Source organism: Desmodus rotundus, chromosome 2, assembly GCF_022682495.2.
Source record: "Desmodus rotundus isolate HL8 chromosome 2, HLdesRot8A.1, whole genome shotgun sequence".
Lineage (NCBI taxonomy): Eukaryota > Metazoa > Chordata > Mammalia > Chiroptera > Phyllostomidae > Desmodus > Desmodus rotundus.
This window is the reverse complement of record NC_071388.1, coordinates 64,318,557-64,338,576: the sequence shown is the minus strand read 5'-3', so window position 1 is coordinate 64,338,576 and position 20,020 is coordinate 64,318,557. Positions and strand designations below refer to the sequence as shown.

At 35.7% G+C, this 20,020-nt stretch overlaps 1 protein-coding gene across 4 annotated transcripts in view; it reads left to right on the top strand.

Moving 5' to 3' along the window:
* Positions 1-20,020, top strand: part of ROBO1 (roundabout guidance receptor 1) — a 400,095-nt gene that overhangs the window by 319,447 nt on the left and 60,628 nt on the right. For all 4 annotated transcript variants that reach the window (XM_053918273.2, XM_053918271.2, XM_053918272.2 and 1 more), the window contains exons 8-15: positions 1,497-1,668; positions 8,654-8,859; positions 10,373-10,454; positions 10,638-10,806; positions 10,905-11,071; positions 16,300-16,421; positions 18,480-18,711; positions 19,611-19,732. In XM_053918273.2, the coding sequence (XP_053774248.1) occupies positions 1,497-1,668; positions 8,654-8,859; positions 10,373-10,454; positions 10,638-10,806; positions 10,905-11,071; positions 16,300-16,421; positions 18,480-18,711; positions 19,611-19,732 (1,272 nt within the window). The remainder of the gene's footprint in view (positions 1-1,496; positions 1,669-8,653; positions 8,860-10,372; positions 10,455-10,637; positions 10,807-10,904; positions 11,072-16,299; positions 16,422-18,479; positions 18,712-19,610; positions 19,733-20,020) is intronic.

Below are 20,020 nucleotides of genomic sequence, written 5' to 3'. Positions count from 1 at the left end.
ACAGCAAATTAAAGACAAGAAAAAACAAAATATTTTAGTAGAGCAGGAAGAATTGGAAGTGTATTACATAAGAAAAACTGTATAGCAGTAATAGTAAATCCACCAGAAGTTCTTTGTAATGAAAAATATTTAAATGATTCATTTAATTATATAGATAAACTTCCTTATTTAAACTTTACATCAAATTTCAAGATAATTTTGATTTTGTTTGGTTTGTTTTAGTGATACAACTTAAAAAATGTTGTTATTGGATATAATATCATGGAATAATAGTTAAGCCTTTATAAAACGATATGTGTTAAAAGGCAACTAAACTTTTAAAAAAGAACAGCTTTATTCTCTTAGAAGAAATGGTATTATTTTTTATTTCATGAGAGAAACAATGAAATGGTGTGTTATTTTGCATAAAATATATACTCCCTCTTACAAACATTATATTTTGATTCATAAATTTATACCACAAAAATAATATCACAGCTTGTCTTTACTTTGTATTTAAGATAATTTTCTTCAGAAATAAAGCTCCATTATGAATTCTTTTTTAAATTGTTTTATTGTTATTCAATTACAGTTGTCCCCATTTTTCCCCCATTGCTCTCCCCTGCCCAGCCCCCTCTCCTGCATTTAGTCCTACCCCCATCCCCATTGTCCTTGTCCATGGGTCCTTTATACATGTTCCTTAACTGGACCCTTACCCTTCTTTCCCCCATCATCTCCCTCCCCCTGCCCTCTGGTCACTGTCAGTGTGTTCTGTATTTCAGTGTCTCTGGTTCTGTTTTGCCCACTTGTTTGTTTTGTTAATTAAGTTCCACTTACAGGTGAGATCATATGGTATTCTATTATGAATTCTTAAATTCATTATATGCTCACCATTTAAAAATAGAAAAAAGAAATTATTAATAATTTAAAAGAAGTTACTGAACTTTTATAATGGTAAGCTAGCAGAGGTACTTATTATGGTGCCAAAATGGTATCCTTGAACTTTACTTGTCAGAATATGCTTAACCTTTAATTTTGTTTATATACAACTTAGTGTTTATAATGCTAATAGTCATGTATATGACTATTGATAAAGCTTTTGATTGCTTGGGTTAAGTATGTAAAACATCTAATTCTAAGGATGCCTAATATCCTTTTAATTTTAGTATTGTTGGCAACTGAAAATTATAAAAGCATAATCGATATTTAGAATTCATTTAGAATTTTTTAAATTTATTTAGAATTTTTTAGAATTTATTTAGAATTTTTAAAAAGGAGTCTAAAACTCCTTTTTAAGACTAGATCATTAAACTTTATGTACTTATGTGTTTATGTATGTGCACATCCATGCATGTGATGAAAAACTATTTAGCTTATTACATATGCATGTGGTGCGGTGTGTGTATGTGCGTGTGTGTGTTTAGATATCTATTTATGAATATGTATACAAATGCCAAGTTACGGGAAATAGCAATTAACCTATTGTTATTCTTTTTCACCCAAATTCTGCGTTCTAGAATCTGCTGTTCTCATATCAGCCACCACAGTCATCCAGCCGTTTTTCAGTCTCCCAGACTGGTGACCTCACTATTACTAGTGTCCAGCGGTCTGACGTTGGTTATTATATCTGCCAGACTTTAAATGTTGCCGGAAGTATCATCACAAAAGCGTATTTGGAAGTCACCGATGGTAAAGTAGAACGTTTTATTTCAAAATGTCCAAGTTTGGCTCAAAGTCTAATGAGAGTGCCAGTAAATGTATTTATTTTTAACTTTGTATCCTTACCAGCAATTTTGGTATAAAGCTAAAGAGGAGGTTAATACATGATTAAGTCTAAAATTATTCTTAATTTAACTTGACTGTACTCTAAACTTCTAGCATTAAGTCAGAATCACAAAAGCGTGGCAATTATGTAGAGGAAAAATTATACTGAATAGCTGCTCCACATAAGAATGTTCCCATGTCTTAGAAAATTTTAAAAACTATTTTAAAGTCTCTTACTATAAAATATCATCCTTTCTCTTTCCTCTAAATTAAGAAGATAATTGAATCATTGATAAATTCCGCTCAGAGCTCATGATAATAAATAATTTTTCTTTATAACATGATTTTTTCTTTTTATCAATTCCCCTAAACATGATCAAATGCCAAACATGATTATTGCCAAATCTGTTATAATGACACAGTGATGGACATAATCTCCAAACCATTAAATAGGTAATAGTAATAATAATTTTAAAAGAAAAAGTATGTGTACATGTTAATATATTAAAAATATATACATATGTATAGAGACATATACATACACATATTTTCATTGGTACATAGTACTCCATTGTATAAATAGCTCACACTTTATTTATATATTCTTCTGTTGATGGGTAGTTTTCCTTTTAGGGTTTTTTTTAATAAAACTAAATACATCTGTACAGTTCTGTTGGTGCACTCAGTTTTCATGGTTTGCTTTTTGGTGATCGCATGTACTCGTTCCTCTACTTTTTTTCTCATGTAGTACAGATACAAGTATTTCTCAAGTATATGTATTATAAATATTTCTTTCCATTCGTTCTTTAATGATGATTTTAGGGTGTAAGGAACAAGTTTTAATGAGGACCAGTGCATTATATTTTTCTTTTATAGTTGGCGCTTTTAGTTTCCTTTACTACCTTGAGACCATGAAAATGTTCTCCTAAGTCTTTTTCTAGGAGCTATATTCTCTGTACTTTTGAGGTTTAAGGTTTTAATTTATCTTAAATTAATTTTTGAGTATGGTATAAAATAAGGATCAAAATTCCCTTTTCCCCATATAGATACTAATTGTTCCAACATCATTTAGTGAAAGGACTGTCCTTTTTCCACTGAACCACAGTGGCATCTGCATCATAAACTCAAGTGAAGATCAGTGTGTGGCCTACTTCTTTCTCTTCCCTCTGTTGAATGGAGTCTGTTCTGCTCCACCCATTTATGCCAGTGTGTGGCCTTCATTGCTGTGGCTTTACAGTCAGTCTTACAAACTGGTAGTGTAAGTCTCCAGCTTTGTGCTTCTTGTCTTCAGTTGGCTATTAGAAGTCCCCTGAACTTTCTTATGAGCTTTAAAAACAACTTGTTAATTTCTATCCACATCCATGCAGATATCCTAAACAAACAAAAAATCCAAGTTTAAATTTTAATTCTACTTTAAATTATTTAAGTTTTAAGGAGAATTAATATTTTAATAATCTGAGTCTTCCAAATTAGGGAAATGGTACATTCCACATATCTCTCTCTTTTTATTTAGATCTTTAAATCCCTCAACAATGTTTTATAGCTTTCAGGATAGATATCTTACACATATTTTAGAAGATTTATACCTATTATGTTTTGTGATTTTTGATTACAGATATGTTAAATTTCATTATGTTATTGTCTAAGGTAAGATATACCATTGACTTTGTATATCAAGTCTGTATCCAGCAACTTTGCTGAATCTACTCATTATTTCTAAGAGTTTGTAGGTAGATTTTTTTGAAATGCCTATGAACAAAATGTGTCACCTACAAAGAAAGCCATTTTTACTTCTTTCCAATATTTGTATCTTTTTCAACCTTTTATTTCTTTTACTTGTTGTACATGGTCTGTGATTTCCAATAAAATTAGTAGAATTGGTGATAGTAGGCATATTTTTCTTGATCCTAACTTCAAGGGAAAAGCATTTATTATTTTATCTGTAAGTGTAAAATTAGCTGGGATTTTATAGATATTATTTTGAAATTGAAAAATATTCTGTAGTAATTTTAATATATTAATTGTATTATTTTGTTTCCCAGTGTTATCAGGAATAAGTTTATATTTCTTAATATGCATTATGATTCATAATCGCACCTCTGCAGGCTCATCTCTGGATACTGTGTTGCTAACATGCCCTAATTTTTTGTGTTTGTTGTGCTTTTCCTTTGTTTTATGACTTCTGTGCATACTGTTTCTACTGCCTTGAAAATTTGGTTCCTTCAAAAAGCATTCTCTAACTCCTCAAATACCGGTACTATGCCCCCAACCCTGCTTTCTCTCTCTCTCTCTCTCTCTCTCTCTCTCTCTCTCTCTCTCCCCCCCTTCTCTACATACCTACCTATCAACCTACCTATCATCTATCTATTTGCAGAATGTGTTTATACCTTCCTATCTTCTCTGTTTATTTACCTGTAATCTCCATTAGACAAGAAGTTCCTTGAGAGCAGGACCCATGTTTCTCTAAGTAAGTTAAATATATACCTAGTAATCTCCAAAATCTGACACACGATAGAGGCAGACCAGATATTTTTTGTATGAGTGGGAGACACAAAGAAGAAAAAAAGAAACAACAAGTTATTGGTTAAGTCAGAATTCAAAATTAGGATTGTCTTATTCAAAGTCTGAACTCCTTCCTCTGTCTAAGATAGGTATATTGTATGTACTGGCTGAATAAGTTAGAATAACCTAAAAAGTTTTTTACAGTTTCTTACATTAATTACAGCTATTAAGTGCTGGTTGTGAAGACCATGTAATGAATTTGACAATGATCAATATGATCAATATGCAGGAAAAATCAAACATAGAATTGCACATACATTTATAAGGCCAGCTTTATAAAGCAACTTGCATATATTGGTATATATGAAAAAAGGAAACTATGGTGAAATAGTTTTAAGTGTCTCTCATTAATATCATAATTAGTAATTGAAAGCAAAGCTTTCTATACGCCATCTAATATGGCATTATCATGACTTGTTATATTGGTGAGACTAGATCAGGGATAGCAATATTTATAACTAAAACAAAAACAAAAACTCTAGATTTGTGGATTTTGGATTTATCTCCAGTAGGAATTCACTCCTAACATTCAAATTTCATCTTACAGTCTCTGGGGAGATTTAAGGTGGTTTTGTTTGCTGTGGTGATACCGTGTTTTTAGTTTTGTTTTCTTTATTTCGGAGTTCATTGAACTTGTACAAACAGCTTACAGCTATGGACTCATTCTTCATAGGTAAACTATAATTATCTTGAGTGTTGGTCTTTATACTTCACCAAGTCAAGTCGTGAGGGTAGCTAGTAGAGTACTTTTGGGATACTATTTGACTTTAGCTTTTTGACCTTCTTTCTTTGCTGTTTGCAGACATCAGAGACAAAGGCAGAATATAACACAAGGCACAGAGAATGGTGGAGTAGCAGCTGCCTTTGAAGCGTTGCTTCTCCGTATTTGTGGCCTGCCCCATGTAGCCAGCTTTTGAGTCAGAACATAGAAATCCCTATCACCTATTTAATTGTAAATGTTTCTTCTCTTTATTATTACAATGTAAGAAAAAACAGTAGTTAATAAATAATGTAAATGATTTCAAATATCTTGTATTTAACTCTCAGAAGGTATTTATATACAATAGAAATAGTGAGAAATTTTATTAAAAAAGTGAGATTTGCCAATTACTACTTGATTTGGGCAAATCACTTGAACTTTCAAAGTTTCAGGTCCCCAGTTCCTAAAATAGCATGGTGATTTTTTCGCAGCCTACCTCATCAATTTGTGAGATATATTTGCGAACTGATAGTGATTATGGCATACTCTAACATATTTATTGACATATAAATGTCAATTATTCATACTTAAGTCAGTCAGTGTTTGTGTGTGTGTTATTTTGTATTTTTTTCCACTTAAAATTCTTTTATAAATATATTTATATCTGTTAACATAGTTTTCATGATCATTATTTTTAAAATGACAAAATATTAATTCCAGTGATATGCCCTCATTTTTAAGGGTCTTTAAATCTTTCATGCAACGTGGATGGAAACTAGGTAAACTTTTATAAACTCTGCTGTGACAGGGTTGCACCATTTGTAACGCCGCTCACACCACCACCGTTAACCACTGTCCTGCTTATAAAACGTTATTGTCAGGCACTGCTTCCTTTGCTGGGCTCTGGACTAAGAACTTCTCACACAGCAACAATTTCAAATGTGACAGCATCTCATTTTACAGATGAGGAAACAGAGGCCAAGGATACCCACGTCACAGAGATACTAAGTAGCAGAAGTGAGATTTAAAACAAAATTTTGCACTGTCCATCTGCCAGCCACTTGCCACATGAAGCTACTTAAATTAGAATTTATATTGCTTAAAGTACAATATAATTGTACACCCAGTTCCTGAGTCACACTAGCCACATCCAGGTGCTCAGTAGTCATTACAGATATGGAATATTTTCATTTTACAGAGCTTCATCTCTCTGACTCCAAAGTCTGTGTACTTATTCAGTTTGTTAAAATATATTTCTGTTTTTATAACTTTCTTTTGTACTATCTGATAATTCATTCTAATAATCTTGGTGTAAAATATTAGAACCTTAGTTTGAGGTTTATCTCATAATTCCTAACATGCATTTTGATTCATAAATGCACTACACTCTTTACTTTGAGTAAATTTTGTATATTTCATCACTATTCTATCCTCATCTATGACAAAACCAAGATGTTTCATTTCTTTCTATGAAAAAAAGATGAGAAATTTCTTCAGTGAATGCTTTAGCTCTAATTTGCATTTTTCACAGAAAAGTTTATGTAATAGGACAATTCATATATGTCTAGCTTTTTGCAATTAGGAAACCACTTTCATGTCTACTAGTCAACTTAAATCTTCATAGCAGTCCCCTGAGCTGGTTAGAACAAGTTTTATTATCCTTAAAAATTATTATATTTACAGATTAAAGAAAAACACCGAAGGAACTCGCCCGAAGGCACATGAGAGATGGTGGATCTGATCATTGACCTTACTCCTCTTTTCTTTATTTTGTAAACTGCCTGGTGTAAGCCAGGAAGAAAACATATGGCAGAGAAACGGCATCATTAAACTGGATCGGGATGGGGTAGGGAGGTGTGGGTGATGCTAAATGTGATACTGACACCAAAGAACTGTAAGAATACAGAAAGTTGAATAAATCCCCAGATATTGGAGTGTTTCTAAATACAACTACCAAATGTAAACCACTCTGTCACTGGACTTGATTTTAATTATTATAAAGAAGCATTCTGTTACTAATTTAATTAATGCCTGAAAATAAATATTCATTTATTTTTATAATCAACAGAGCACAGGTGCAGAGTCTTACAAGGGCCAAATTCACTGAAACATTTCCATTTTTTTCCATACTTATCAGAGGGGCCTCTGATTTAATTTTAGCCGATCTCAACAGATGAAGTAGAAAAAAAATAAACAATTCTAAGCAAATGAATTACTGGTTTATATTTCTCATGCATGGAATATCTGAAACACTTCTGCCAGGTTTCAACTCCAATTCTAACACACCACCCCTGGTATTAATAAATTTCACACCAGTAACCAAGGATGGAAGAGAATTGGAAGGGTGGAGTGAAAATTCACAGTTGCTGACTTCACTCCCTTGCTTTCTTGTGTTTCTCAGATTGAATGCACAAAACTAATAATTATGGCATGATAAATGAGGAACAAATTGAAGTGGGACTCCAGCTTGTGAAAGTCTTTGGTGCATAAAACCAGGCTCATGACAACCCCAGCTCCCACACTGTTGTGTCCAAAACTCACTTACTCTGGCAACCCGTTTCCTCTAATGGGGCGACTTCTCAGAATTATCTCTTGTATATGTGCAACTTTTGTAATATTCAACTAATATTCAGAATTTTAAAGCTTATTAAGGAAAAAAATGTTAAGCTTCATTTTTAATTTTTTATTTACTTAAAAAACATCTATGGCATCTCACCTAACTTGCCTAGTTCAGGGGATGAGAACACCTCTCTATTGCAAGATTTATTCTACTTCCACTAGAGTATTGTAGGTCTTTCCCTAAAATAATTTTTTCATGAACTCAGATAGTATTTTTAGGTTTTAGACTGTTTTATATAAAAATTATACTTTCATATATATTATAAAAATGATTTCCATTTGTTTCCTTTCATACTACATTAAAACTGTTGAGAGAATAGAATTAGCAAAAGTGTTTTCCATTTCTATAATTTCAATGTGGAAGTTCGATAATTGCCTAGGAGAGGACATCAGCTTGAGTTACAGTTTGGACATTTTTCCATTTTCTCTGAATTCATTAAGACTGGGAAATACTTACCTGTGTATTGTTTTAACAGAAAGAATTCCAAGATGAAAGCAGCTCAACCACACTGATTTGCGAATTATGAAAGTGCAAACACCTTTTTGAGTCCCAGACTGTCAAACATGCTGGTGTGATCCCATCATGGTTTCTGTGTGACAAAAAAGAATTATCAAGTATCAAGTTGGCTTTGGTTGATTTATGAAAATTTCTCTCATAGATTTATTGGGGGTGAATGGTTTTTTACATACTTTGAAGCTTAAAAAGTACAGCATTCCACTTCTCACCACTACTTCTCTATGTCTCTATCCACAGTTCTTACTCAGTCCCTGAACTCTTAAGTTAAGTAGTCCCTTAACAATATAGCGAGCTCCATCAGTGGTTGGTCATTTGAAAGGGGAGTACGTTTTATCTCATTTTGATATTCTGAATCAGTGCATCATATAAATGCATCTGAAAAATGCATGTCTCCTACTTTAATTACTTGTTTAATTAGTTTGTTTCAAAGCCTAGAGCAACTGCTATTGCTTAGATGATTAGAAAATTGCTTCCAGTTGCAGAAATCTATTTCCTGTTGTTTCTCTTGGCAGTGATTGCAGACCGGCCTCCCCCCGTCATTCGACAAGGTCCTGTGAATCAGACTGTAGCAGTGGATGGTACTTTAGTGCTCAGCTGTGTGGCCACGGGCAGTCCAGTGCCCACGATTCTGTGGAGAAAGGATGGAGTCCTTGTTTCAACTCAAGATTCTCGAATTAAACAGCTAGAGACTGGAGTTCTGCAGATCCGATATGCCAAGGTAACTTGAAATGACACCCTAGATTTCCTGTTTTGTTTCACCTTGTTTTTGCCTCCAGCAACTAGTGCTGCAGTCTCAAATTTTACAATTAATGAAATGCTAAATAATAGTATTAATATACTTTTAATTTGGTGCTTTATTCTTTCAGACATGCCACTGTCTATATTTAAGATGACTCAAAGTTAGCCCATGGCGAGAAATTTAAGGTTTTATATGAAGGAGAAAAAAGGGGTTTTTAAGACCTGTTGGGGAAAGTAAATAGGAATTTGTGGGAGAAAAAAATACCTTCTAAAGTAGTGGTGTGAGGCAGTCAATCATTCCATAAGCACTTTTTCAAAAGATATTTTTACGTACAATGTACTTGGTCAGTTCCTCTGTTGTGAATGTTTGGTTCTGCGTTTTGCAGTTACAAAATATTGTGTATGCAAACAAAACCTGCACAGCAATGTAGACACTGAGTGTACATTTAAAATCAGAATACTAAATGTGAAAAGGTCACAGATTTGTGGGAGCAATTTAGGGATTGACCTTCTCAGGGCATCACATCCATGCCTGTTCTTTCAGGGCTGTATTGTTTTGTTTTGATTTTTCTTTTTCTTTTTAGGGCAAGTTCATACAAGTACAGGAGCCATATGAAATAATAGTCTTGTCAGCAATAAACATAAATTTCAGTTGGTCTATTGCCTATTGTGGGTGGCTGCTTTGGAGTTTTGGATCTGCATTAACAGTCCATTTTATGTGCTGCAAAAGTGAACATGTTGTACTTCTTTGTGACACCTATTGTGACTTTGTTATTGTAACTCCCTGAGCAAGGTGACACCATTCTTGCTTATCAAACAGTACCTGAAAATGGAGTTATTATGTTAAGCAGAGGTGTATGGTTCGTCATGCTGCTGATGATTTTAAAGCCGACCATGTGACCTGTGTTTGTGTTTGGCCTTCAGTCTTTAGAGCAGAGGCAGGGCTCACTGCAACCAGGGTTTGGCTTTACACTTACCAAGTGCCCTAAGTTACAGGGTTTTAAAAGTGGGGAAGGAGTAAATGAGAAAAACGCATTTTATGTCTGTCCTTGATAAATCGCTGTTCATCTCATACCAATATAGTTGTAACTGTGATAAAATATGAAATAGTAAGAATGGCATTGGCTAAACTTTATCAGCCTTATTCTGTAACTTGCTAAATATGAAGATATAATTTAGCAATCAAGGTTAACCCTTTGAATTTGTTGATTGTCTCTGATACTGAAAATAATGTTAATTCAATTATTTTTATTATATTAATGTTAATTCAATTGTATTATATTTTATTATATGAATAACTGTATAAAATAGATTTATGTCTGCAATATTTTCCTTCACATTCAATAAAAATAGAATTAATTAAGGGGTAGTTTTTTGTTAGTGAATTTTAATGCATATCCATATTCATGGGCCGTATACAAACCTGTAATTGCTTTTCCAGCCCAGTGAGCGCTTGATTGTTCCAAATATTTATTTTCCATCTGTCTTCTCAGCTGGGCGACACTGGTCGGTACACCTGCATTGCATCAACCCCCAGTGGCGAAGCAACATGGAGCGCTTACATTGAAGTCCAAGGTAAATTAGATAGCGTTTTTACCTTAAAGTAACGCTTCAAATCCATTGTGTGTACTTACTGGTAAATAGATGAGGTAAATGCACTGATGCCTGAATAGGTGTGTGAATATGTTGTTATCTACATTTGTTTATGTACTTATCTGGATATGTGCAAACGTTTTTTGTCTTTTTCCCCCTCGTTAGAATTTGGAGTTCCAGTTCAGCCTCCAAGACCCACTGACCCAAATTTAATCCCCAGTGCCCCCTCAAAACCTGAAGTTATAGATGTCAGCAGAAATACAGTAACGTTGTCATGGCAACCAAATTTGAATTCAGGTGCAACTCCAACGTCCTATATTATAGAAGCCTTCAGGTAGAGTGAAGATGATGTTTCTTAGTTGGTGGTGTTTTGTTTTGTTTTTTTAAGTTACCATTAAATGTGGACATTCTAACTTGTGTCTCTTTCCTCAGCCATGCATCTGGTAGCAGTTGGCAGACAGTGGCAGAAAATGTGAAAACAGAAACATTTGCCATTAAAGGACTCAAACCTAATGCCATTTACCTTTTCCTTGTGAGGGCAGCGAATGCGTATGGAATTAGTGATCCAAGCCAGATATCAGACCCAGTGAAAACACAAGGTAAGTGTCGGTTTACTCAACCTTCCCACACCTGGTTATCTTGAGATGTTACGATTTTACAGGTAAATCATGTGTACTACACACTAGGATTGTATATTTAACATAGTTCTACCATCCAAGTTGCTCGACTGACTTTTAATAAACAAACACAATGTCTGCAAAGTACTATTTTCTGTATCAAGTACTCCAAGATAAAATTAATAACAGAGAAATAGTTTTGATTTTTATAAAATCACAAATCTAACGAGACATACTATGGGATTACTTTTTGTATTATATATTCAATTTTGTAATGTTAAATATGAGTATAAAATATTAATCATATAATAATTATATTTAAAATTGAGTGAATTTTACAATAATACTTTCTGGAAATCATGCAAATGTAAGATATTGGAAAGATAAGCTTGACTAGGTTTTAATCCCTCTGTCTAGCCAACCTCATACTAAAAGACAGGGAAAAGGATACTTTAGGTCTGTCTGTTGTTGGAACTGTCTTTCATTGTTGATTATGTAAACATGATATGTTAAAATTTTAAACATAAGTCATGTGTATTTTGGTCAGATTTGGATTATATAAACAGAAAAAAATGAACATGTTAAAACTGCTTCTAAAACATTTAAAATTGGAACTTTTTTTTTTTCAATTGGACACATTTTGGATACACTGCTATTTATTGTCTTTTGTGAATAGAAATTAGTGTTAGTTTTCAATGGACAAATTATCTCCCATTCACCCACTTTCTCACCTTACTATTTTAATTCTTTAATAAGAATGCATTTATATGTAAAAAAGGTGAATTTGAGTCATCCTTTACCTTTTTTGGAACATACTGTCATTGCAATTAAAATATGCTTGCTCTTTTATTAATAAAGAAGGATAATTCTAGGTGGTAGTGACTGGAAGTGTAAAATTCTTATCTCTATCTTGAGTTTTACATTTCCAAAGGAAACAATTGTAACTTACGTCCAGTGACAGAAACAAGTGATACATAAAATTACTGAGACTTGAACTACATTTTTCCTGTTTTGGAGCCGGGTCTGCCAGCCATTCTGCATGTTTTGTCTTTCCCAGCGACTGCATAAACAGTCTTTTTGGAAGGACTTTTTGTTTCAGAACTCACAGAGAAAGCAAGCTGAGTTGCAGGACATGCCCATGTCTGTGTCTTGCTGTGTGAATCCAACACACCCAAATGCCTCTGTTTGCTGTTATGAGTCACCGCACCAGAAGCGTTATATTGCTGGAGCCTGCCTTAAGGCAGTTTGAGGTTTTCAATATTAGATACACATTTGTAAAGAACGCAGGAACTGTGACAGCTGTAAAGTGAATTTCAACGTCTGCCCCCAGTGTACTGGTCTCTACCTAGCAGACTCTTAAGTGGAAGTTTTGATTGACTGCTATTCTTTTGTATACTGGTATGATTTTGTAACATATATCTTTATTTAAGAGAGAATATAGTTAACATTTTATATGAATATGTTTTTTAAAATTCTAATAACTTCCTTTGTACACAAATAGGTATGCCAGGTGGAGGACTAGAAGTTTAGTGAAACAGGCATACTATTTTGAAATCAAAGAATTTTTCATTTTAGCTTCTCAGCCTACCAGCTATAAGGCCCTGAGTGACTTAGTCCTGAGTTTCAGTTCCCTCTCCTGTATCACAGGGCTAAAAATGCCTACAACATAGGATTGGACAAGGATTTAAATAAGCAGTCAATTTATGTAATTGACTATGTAAGACCTTTTAAATAATTAAATAATTTTATGCCACTAGAATTTGTTATTCGACTTGCATTCCTTTCACTGTCCAGACTAGAAATAAAATAGGTTAATAAAATTTACAGATATCACAAACATGAGAAAGACAGCTAGCATTATGAATGAGAGAGTCGGAGTTAAGTACAGCTAGACAGACTGAAAGGATAGGCCAGCGCTAACAAGATGGACATCAATAGAGCAGATTTCAAAGTCTGGTGCTTGAATGTGGGCTTTGAAACTTCATTGTGGAAGGAGAGGTTGAGGATACAGGACAGGTGAGTGTGTGTCAGGGCAGCGGGGCGCAGGCTGACGAGGTGTCTGAAGTCATTGAAAACACCTGTGGGGGCCACCTGAGTGATGCAGTCACCCCGAGAATAAATGCAGTCCTAGCCGGCACTGGCGGAGTTACGTCTGGGTCAGGTAGTCTCCCCCTTGCTGTGTGAACGGGCAGGCCACGCGCAGAGCAGCGTGTTCCTTTGTGAGCACTGCACTCTCAGGTAGACTTTGAAGTGAAGACAGTGAGGGTCTTTGCCGTGGCTGCGTGCAGGGTAAAAAAAAAATCACTTCTTTGGAAAATAAAAGCAACGATCTTGGATTTAACCCTCAAAATAATCAAATTAGAGTTGGCATGACAGGTTTTTTTCCTTACTTTTGGAGAGATTACCATGTAAAAAAGATATGCTTATTCTAACTTCAGGCAACAAAAAAGGACCAGTAAGTAGAAATGAAATTGAGGAAGAGTTCATTGTCTAATCCTCACACTGCTTTGGAGATACTGTGAAGCCCAGCTGAGGGCCAGGCTAATATTTTCTGGAGCAGGAACCTGGAAAGAATACATTTGGAGGGTACAGAACACGTAAGCAAGAAGGGAGCCAGAGGTAGAGATAATTCAGAAAAGACTTGTTGAAATCGATTCATAGAGGCAAGCACAAGAAAAAGTTTCTATAACTTTTTCTGCAACATGGCTGCAAGTGGAGATTCCTACAAATGAGCTGTGGCAAAAGTAAGAGTTGCAAAAATAGAGGGTGTGGTTTCCAGTTCAGGGGTCAAGTAGACCTGTGTCCTTGGAGCTAGAGCTCTGTCACAGAGTAATCAAAATGTTTCCCCAAAGTAACATTTGCTAATGCAAGGAAGGCGAGGTAAGTAGCTGACAAGTAGGGGTGGTGGTCAGTGCTGGGATGAGGGTGGTTGTTGCCACTGTCCCTTCTGTTCTTCAGGCGCACAGAGCATCCGTGATGCCTGTTTTTTAAAGATGATGCACACAGATAGCACATGTGCAGAATGGGTGGCAAGAGACATTACTACACAGAGCAAAGTGGGGCCTGAGTAATCCCACCTCAGTGATGGTGGAAAGGGGATTCCCATATTGGGGAAGCATTGGGATGGAATCGTATCTGAGGTTTCCTCCAAGTGTGATTCTGAATGTGGGAAAGGACCGTCTGCATTGAAATGTATTTCTTCCAGGTGATGGAGAAGAATGAGGACAATACAGGACCAATTCATAAACTTCTCAATGTTACATTATTAGACAATATTTCCCATTTTTCTCTCTGATGGGAAATTTTCTAAAATAATAATCTTGACTCCTGTTGTCAAAATGGTTACATTCAGCTAGGAAGTCTAGTCATCTTCATGAAGGCATTAATTGGCAAGTTTATCTCAAACCAGAGGAATTAAGGATTTTGATTAAATCATAGTGGTTAAATCTTTTTAAATGGTTTATGTATGTGTTTAAAGATACTTCCTAAAAGGCAGAAGATGCCCTGAGGACGGAAGTATGTTCAGATGCTGACATAAGGTGTCTCCTCCATTCACTCATTCATTTTCACTCAGCCAAAGCTTAATAAGCACCTTCTGTTTGCACGGCACTGCGCTAGGTATTCTGGATCCAGAGGGGTCGACCAGATCTCTGCCCTCACAGAAAGGACTTTACATGCTGTACCAAATGCAGTCCTTGGAAGTCACCCCATCAACATTACTGTTTGACAATTGAGGAAGCAAAAGTAGTGAAGTTTAGAAATCATCCCAATGGTAGATGGCTATGAAGTTGTTGAGTTGGGGTGTGAGCCCAAGTCTGTCGTATTCCAAGGACTTTACTCTCACCCCGAGAGACAAGGGAACTGACGTTATAGGAGCACATGAGACAGTCGGGAAGGAAACATGCCTGAGATGGGAAAGTGACACTCTAGTGCTTCTGACCGATGGGCTGTGATCACAGGACGCCTGAGGGCCAAATTAGCCAAAGATACTCTAAGGTATGATGAGGTATGAAAAGCCAAAATTATCTAGTTGTTTTCTAACTTTGCTTATTTATAAGCTTATTTATATGCTATGTATATTCAAGGGTATTACTTCTCAAAGTGTCGGACAGCACTTGATCAATCACTTCTTCCACGTGTCTGCCTTCCCCGGACTCCATCAAAGATACTCACCAACCTCGTTTTTCATTCACGTTTCTTCCCTCTACCAGAGTTAGTTCTTTGAAAGTATGTAATCATTCAGAAAACTAAAAATTCTTGGGTCTTTGTTTATGGATGGTAAATAATCTACAATATATGCGCCAAGATACAATAATACTCTGAGGAGAATTCTGGATGTGCAAAACAAAATTTTATTTTCTTTTTCACCCCATGTTCACTTAAACTATTATAAACTAAGCAAAAACATCTGTATTTAGAACACCTTTGTAGAAGTTGCAAATTTTATTAAACAGTGACTTTAGTCAGTTTAACAAAACCCTTTCTTGTTGGGAAATTTGTTTTACTGTGTTCTCGGTCTCATCTCTAAAATGTTGGTGTTCTTGAGATGAAAAACTCTTGCCTTGACACTATAACTAAATTAAACCAGAACATCATCAATTAAATATGTGCCCTTTCTCATCAGATCTGCTCAACTCTGCTCCACTTTCTGCTAGCCTGTGCTAGCCCAGCCTGTCCTAGCCTGCCCTGCGTTACCGATGGCTCCTGTGCACCCCTCACAGCCTGTAACTTACATACCTAATTTGGGAAAGACACCCAGGTCCTTCTTTTAGTATGTAAGGTGTCTGACTTCCTGCTTACTTTTTTGCTTATATCTCCTTTCTTTTTATTACCCACCCACTGTGCTCCACTTTCTGGCTCTTTTCTTGCATAATTAGGACCACTACAGAGTTTATAACAAACTCGGGATTGCACTGTGCTCCGCATCCTCAGGGGAAAAAAATCACATGGTAGGAGGAGCTCTCAGACACTGCTGTTTGCTATTGTTATCTGTGCCTCCATATCTATGTCTATATCTGTATCCCCTCCTATACTCCTGATCCTGATAAAAAGGTTACTTTGTTCTGATTTTACTCTGCGTCACAGGTTGGCTTCATGGTCACAATGATTGTTCTTTTCCAAGAGTTGCAATGAATGATTGTTTCACCACATTTTCACGCCAGTTAGTAACATAGTGTAAGATCTGACTCAGTGTTCTTGCCTTGCTGCAGATGTTCCCCCAACCAGCCAGGGGGTGGATCACAAGCAGGTCCAGAGGGAACTGGGGAATGTCGTGCTGCACCTCCACAACCCGACCATCCTTTCTTCCTCTTCCATTGAAGTTCACTGGACAGTGAGTCATTGTTGTTGCGATTAAACTATTTAATCACAGTTTTTATAAGTTTTAATAACCACGTGGCTCCTAGTAGATTATTATGTGAAAATACACACACACACACACACATAATTAAATTATATGAGGTCTGCCCAGAAAAAGTCCAGCCATTATCAATATAGCGAGAATGGTTTGAGTGAAATCGATATAATCTGTCAGCCAAGGAGAGCAGACTGGAGTAGTCATGTGTGAACAATGATGACTTCACTGTACCAATCAGTGGGGGTGGTAGGCACCGCTGAGTGAGCATGTGTACTGTGTGGCCATTGTATTCAAAATGAATGAGCTAGTAGAGCGATGACTCTGCATCAAATTTTGCATTAAGCTTGAACATTCCTCCGAGGAAACTATTCAGATGATTCAGAAGGCTTTCAGGGACAATACAATGAGTGCAGTGCAAATAAAAGTGTGGCACAAACGTTTCAAAGATGGTTGAGAATCTGTTGAAAGTGATCCATGTTCTGGGAGGCCTGCAACAAGCAGAACACCTGAGAATGCTGAATGTGTACGGGCTGAAATCAAGAAAGATTGGCGACTGACAGTGCGAGAAATAGAAGCTGATCTGGGGATTCCAAAAACTACTGTGTCTGAGATTTTGACGCAAGATCTTGGCATGAAATGTGTTGTGGCAAAAATCATTTCACGGCTTCTGCTACCAGAGCAGAAGGAACATCGTGCTGCCAGTTGCTAAGGACTTGATTCAAACCACTACCACAGAACCAGATTTTGTCAAGAAGACCATAACCAGAGCTGAATTGTGGGTCTATGACTATGACCCAGAAACAAAGCCCAGTAGTCCCAATGGAAGTTGCCTGGTTCTCCAGGCCCAAAGAAGGTGTGGCAGAGTCACAGCAAGATCAACACCATGTTAAATATGTTTTTTGATTGGGACAGTGTTGTCCATTAAGAGTACGGCCTGGCAGGGCAAACAGTTAATAAAGCATACTACCTCAATGTTCTTTATCAGTTGAGAGATACAAAACGACAGAAACAACCATGGGCAACTGGTGATTGGCAGCTTCATCACAAAAACATGCCCACTCATCTCATGTCCCATGTAAAGGTTTTTGACAAAACATCAAATCACCCAGGTGACTCAGCCCCCCCACAGCCCAGATATGGAGCCCTGAGACTTCTGGCTTTTCCCCAAACTAAAATCACCTTTGAAAGGGGAGAGATTTCAGACCATCAATGAGATTCAGGAAAGTACAAGAGGGCCACTGATGGCGATTCCAACAAAGAATTTTGTAGGGTGTTTTGAACAGTGGAAGATGCTGGAAGAACTGTGTGCAGTCCCAAGGTGCCTACTTCGAAGGGGACTGAGGCATCATTGTACTGTGTATAATGTTTCTTGTGTCTTATAACTTCTTCAGTAAATGTCTCTATTTTTTCATATTGTGTGGCTGGATACTTTCTGGACAGACCCATAATTTTATATATATAATTGGTCACTCTCCACCAATAATTTTATAATGTGACCTTTTTTTTTATGATGCTACCTGTGGACTCACTTTAAACAGAGAAAATGTTTATCTTTATGTGTATTTTCTACTAGCTGCAGTAATGGACTTTACCAGTCTCAGAGGGAAGAAACAAGAGTATTAATTATGAAGATATAAGGTGGAATAGGATCTTTATCCCATGATTTTTTCTAACTTATAAGTATGTCTGCATAGCCTTCAGGCTTTTAAAATTAGAAAATGGCAAAAACATGTTATTTCCGCAGCCCCCTGAGCCTTGACAGACATATCTCTAGACACGGGTCGCAGAAGTGCTTGGATGACTTACATTTCTCCATGGAGTATGGAAATTAATACCTAATACTACATATGAAGCTGAAAAAGGGAACACATCACAAAAAAGATAGTGATTTGTTTTTAGTATTCTACTTTCTGTAAACTGGAAAACCACAGAATGAAACCAAATATATACTTTTTTGTATGTTCAATTTTCACAACTTTCTAATAAACCAATAATAAATATTAATAATTCCACTTGTACTTGTCATTTTAATAGGTGGACCAACAGTCTCAGTATATTCAAGGATATAAAGTTCTTTATCGGCCGTCTGGAGGGAACCGTGGTGAATCGGAGTGGTTAGTTTTTGAAGTGAGGACGCCCACCAGAAATAGTGTGGTTATCCCTGATCTCAAAAAGGGAGTCAACTATGAAATTAAGGCTCGTCCTTTTTTTAATGAATTTCAAGGAGCAGACAGTGAAATTAAATTTGCCAAAACCCTGGAAGAAGGCAAGTATAGTGAAGCCTGTGATTCCTGCGTGTTGCAGTGCACTTGCTAGGCTTGATTAACTCGATCGAAAATTTTTCATGTTGATAGTGACATTATTACCCATGTTTTTATGTTGAACATTATATTTTGCTAATAGAATTTCTCTAATTAGAATTATAAAACAAAGTTCTGTAACACTTGCTTTAATAGAGACCTATACAAAAACCTGCAGCTTGATGGCGTATATAGGATCTAGCTCATTATCAGAAATAAAATTCACATTTAAAGATGGATATGTCTTCAGTTTGCTCGCCTTTGCATTATCTTCCATTCATTTGTTCAATGTTATCTTGAGTAATGACTTGTGAAGAAGGTGAGTCATGTCTTGGTTTGCCTCTGACTTTCTGGTGGTCATAAGCATTTCATACTCGTGACTCATGTCCCTGGGAACCCCTCGGTTCTAGACAAACCAGTATGCTCGCTCACCGGTAGCTGGAAATTAAGAATTAATTTTTAAATAAATTAAAATGTTACATACTACAACTATACTCTTTAAAAATAACCAGAATGCTCCCTAAAATGTCTTTATTACTTCGAGTATGTACATGATAGAATATACTTAATGTCATGGATGATTTTTGAACGTTTTTAAAGAGAGTATGGGACTAAGGGAAAAGGGTAAAAGAAATAAGAATTTTCCTTGGATTTTTTGTGGAGATAATCTTATAATGTTGATTTTGAAAAATTCACATTGAGAAAAAACTTAGTCGAGGACTACTGACTTGCATGAGATGCATCTTGAAAACATATGCATATATTGATATAAATTTTATGTAGTTATTGGTTGACTTTGAATTTTAAGTGCTTGCTTTTAGTGTTCTCTAAGTACTCATGTCTGCTTTTTAAAACAATTTAATAGCACCCAGTGCCCCACCTCAAAGTGTAACTGTATCCAAGAACGATGGAAATGGAACTGCAATTCTTGTTAGTTGGCAGCCACCCCCAGAAGACACGCAAAATGGAATGGTCCAAGAGTATAAGGTAATACATGTATAATAATTTACTGATGAACATCTGTCTCCCCCTACAAAGAAAAAAGAAACCTTGGTTAAACTGTGCATGGAAATTTGGCGCCATCTGCTGGTCCACTTAGCATTATGTAAAATTATTTTTAAAACACTTTCCTGTTTATTCAGTAATTGTGGAATACAAATTCTTAAGCCATTTGAAAAAAATTAATTTAAAAGAAAGCATCTGATTTATCACAAAATATATAAGTCAATGTAATTTTACATAAATGACAAATGTAAATGTTAATAAAATTTTTTT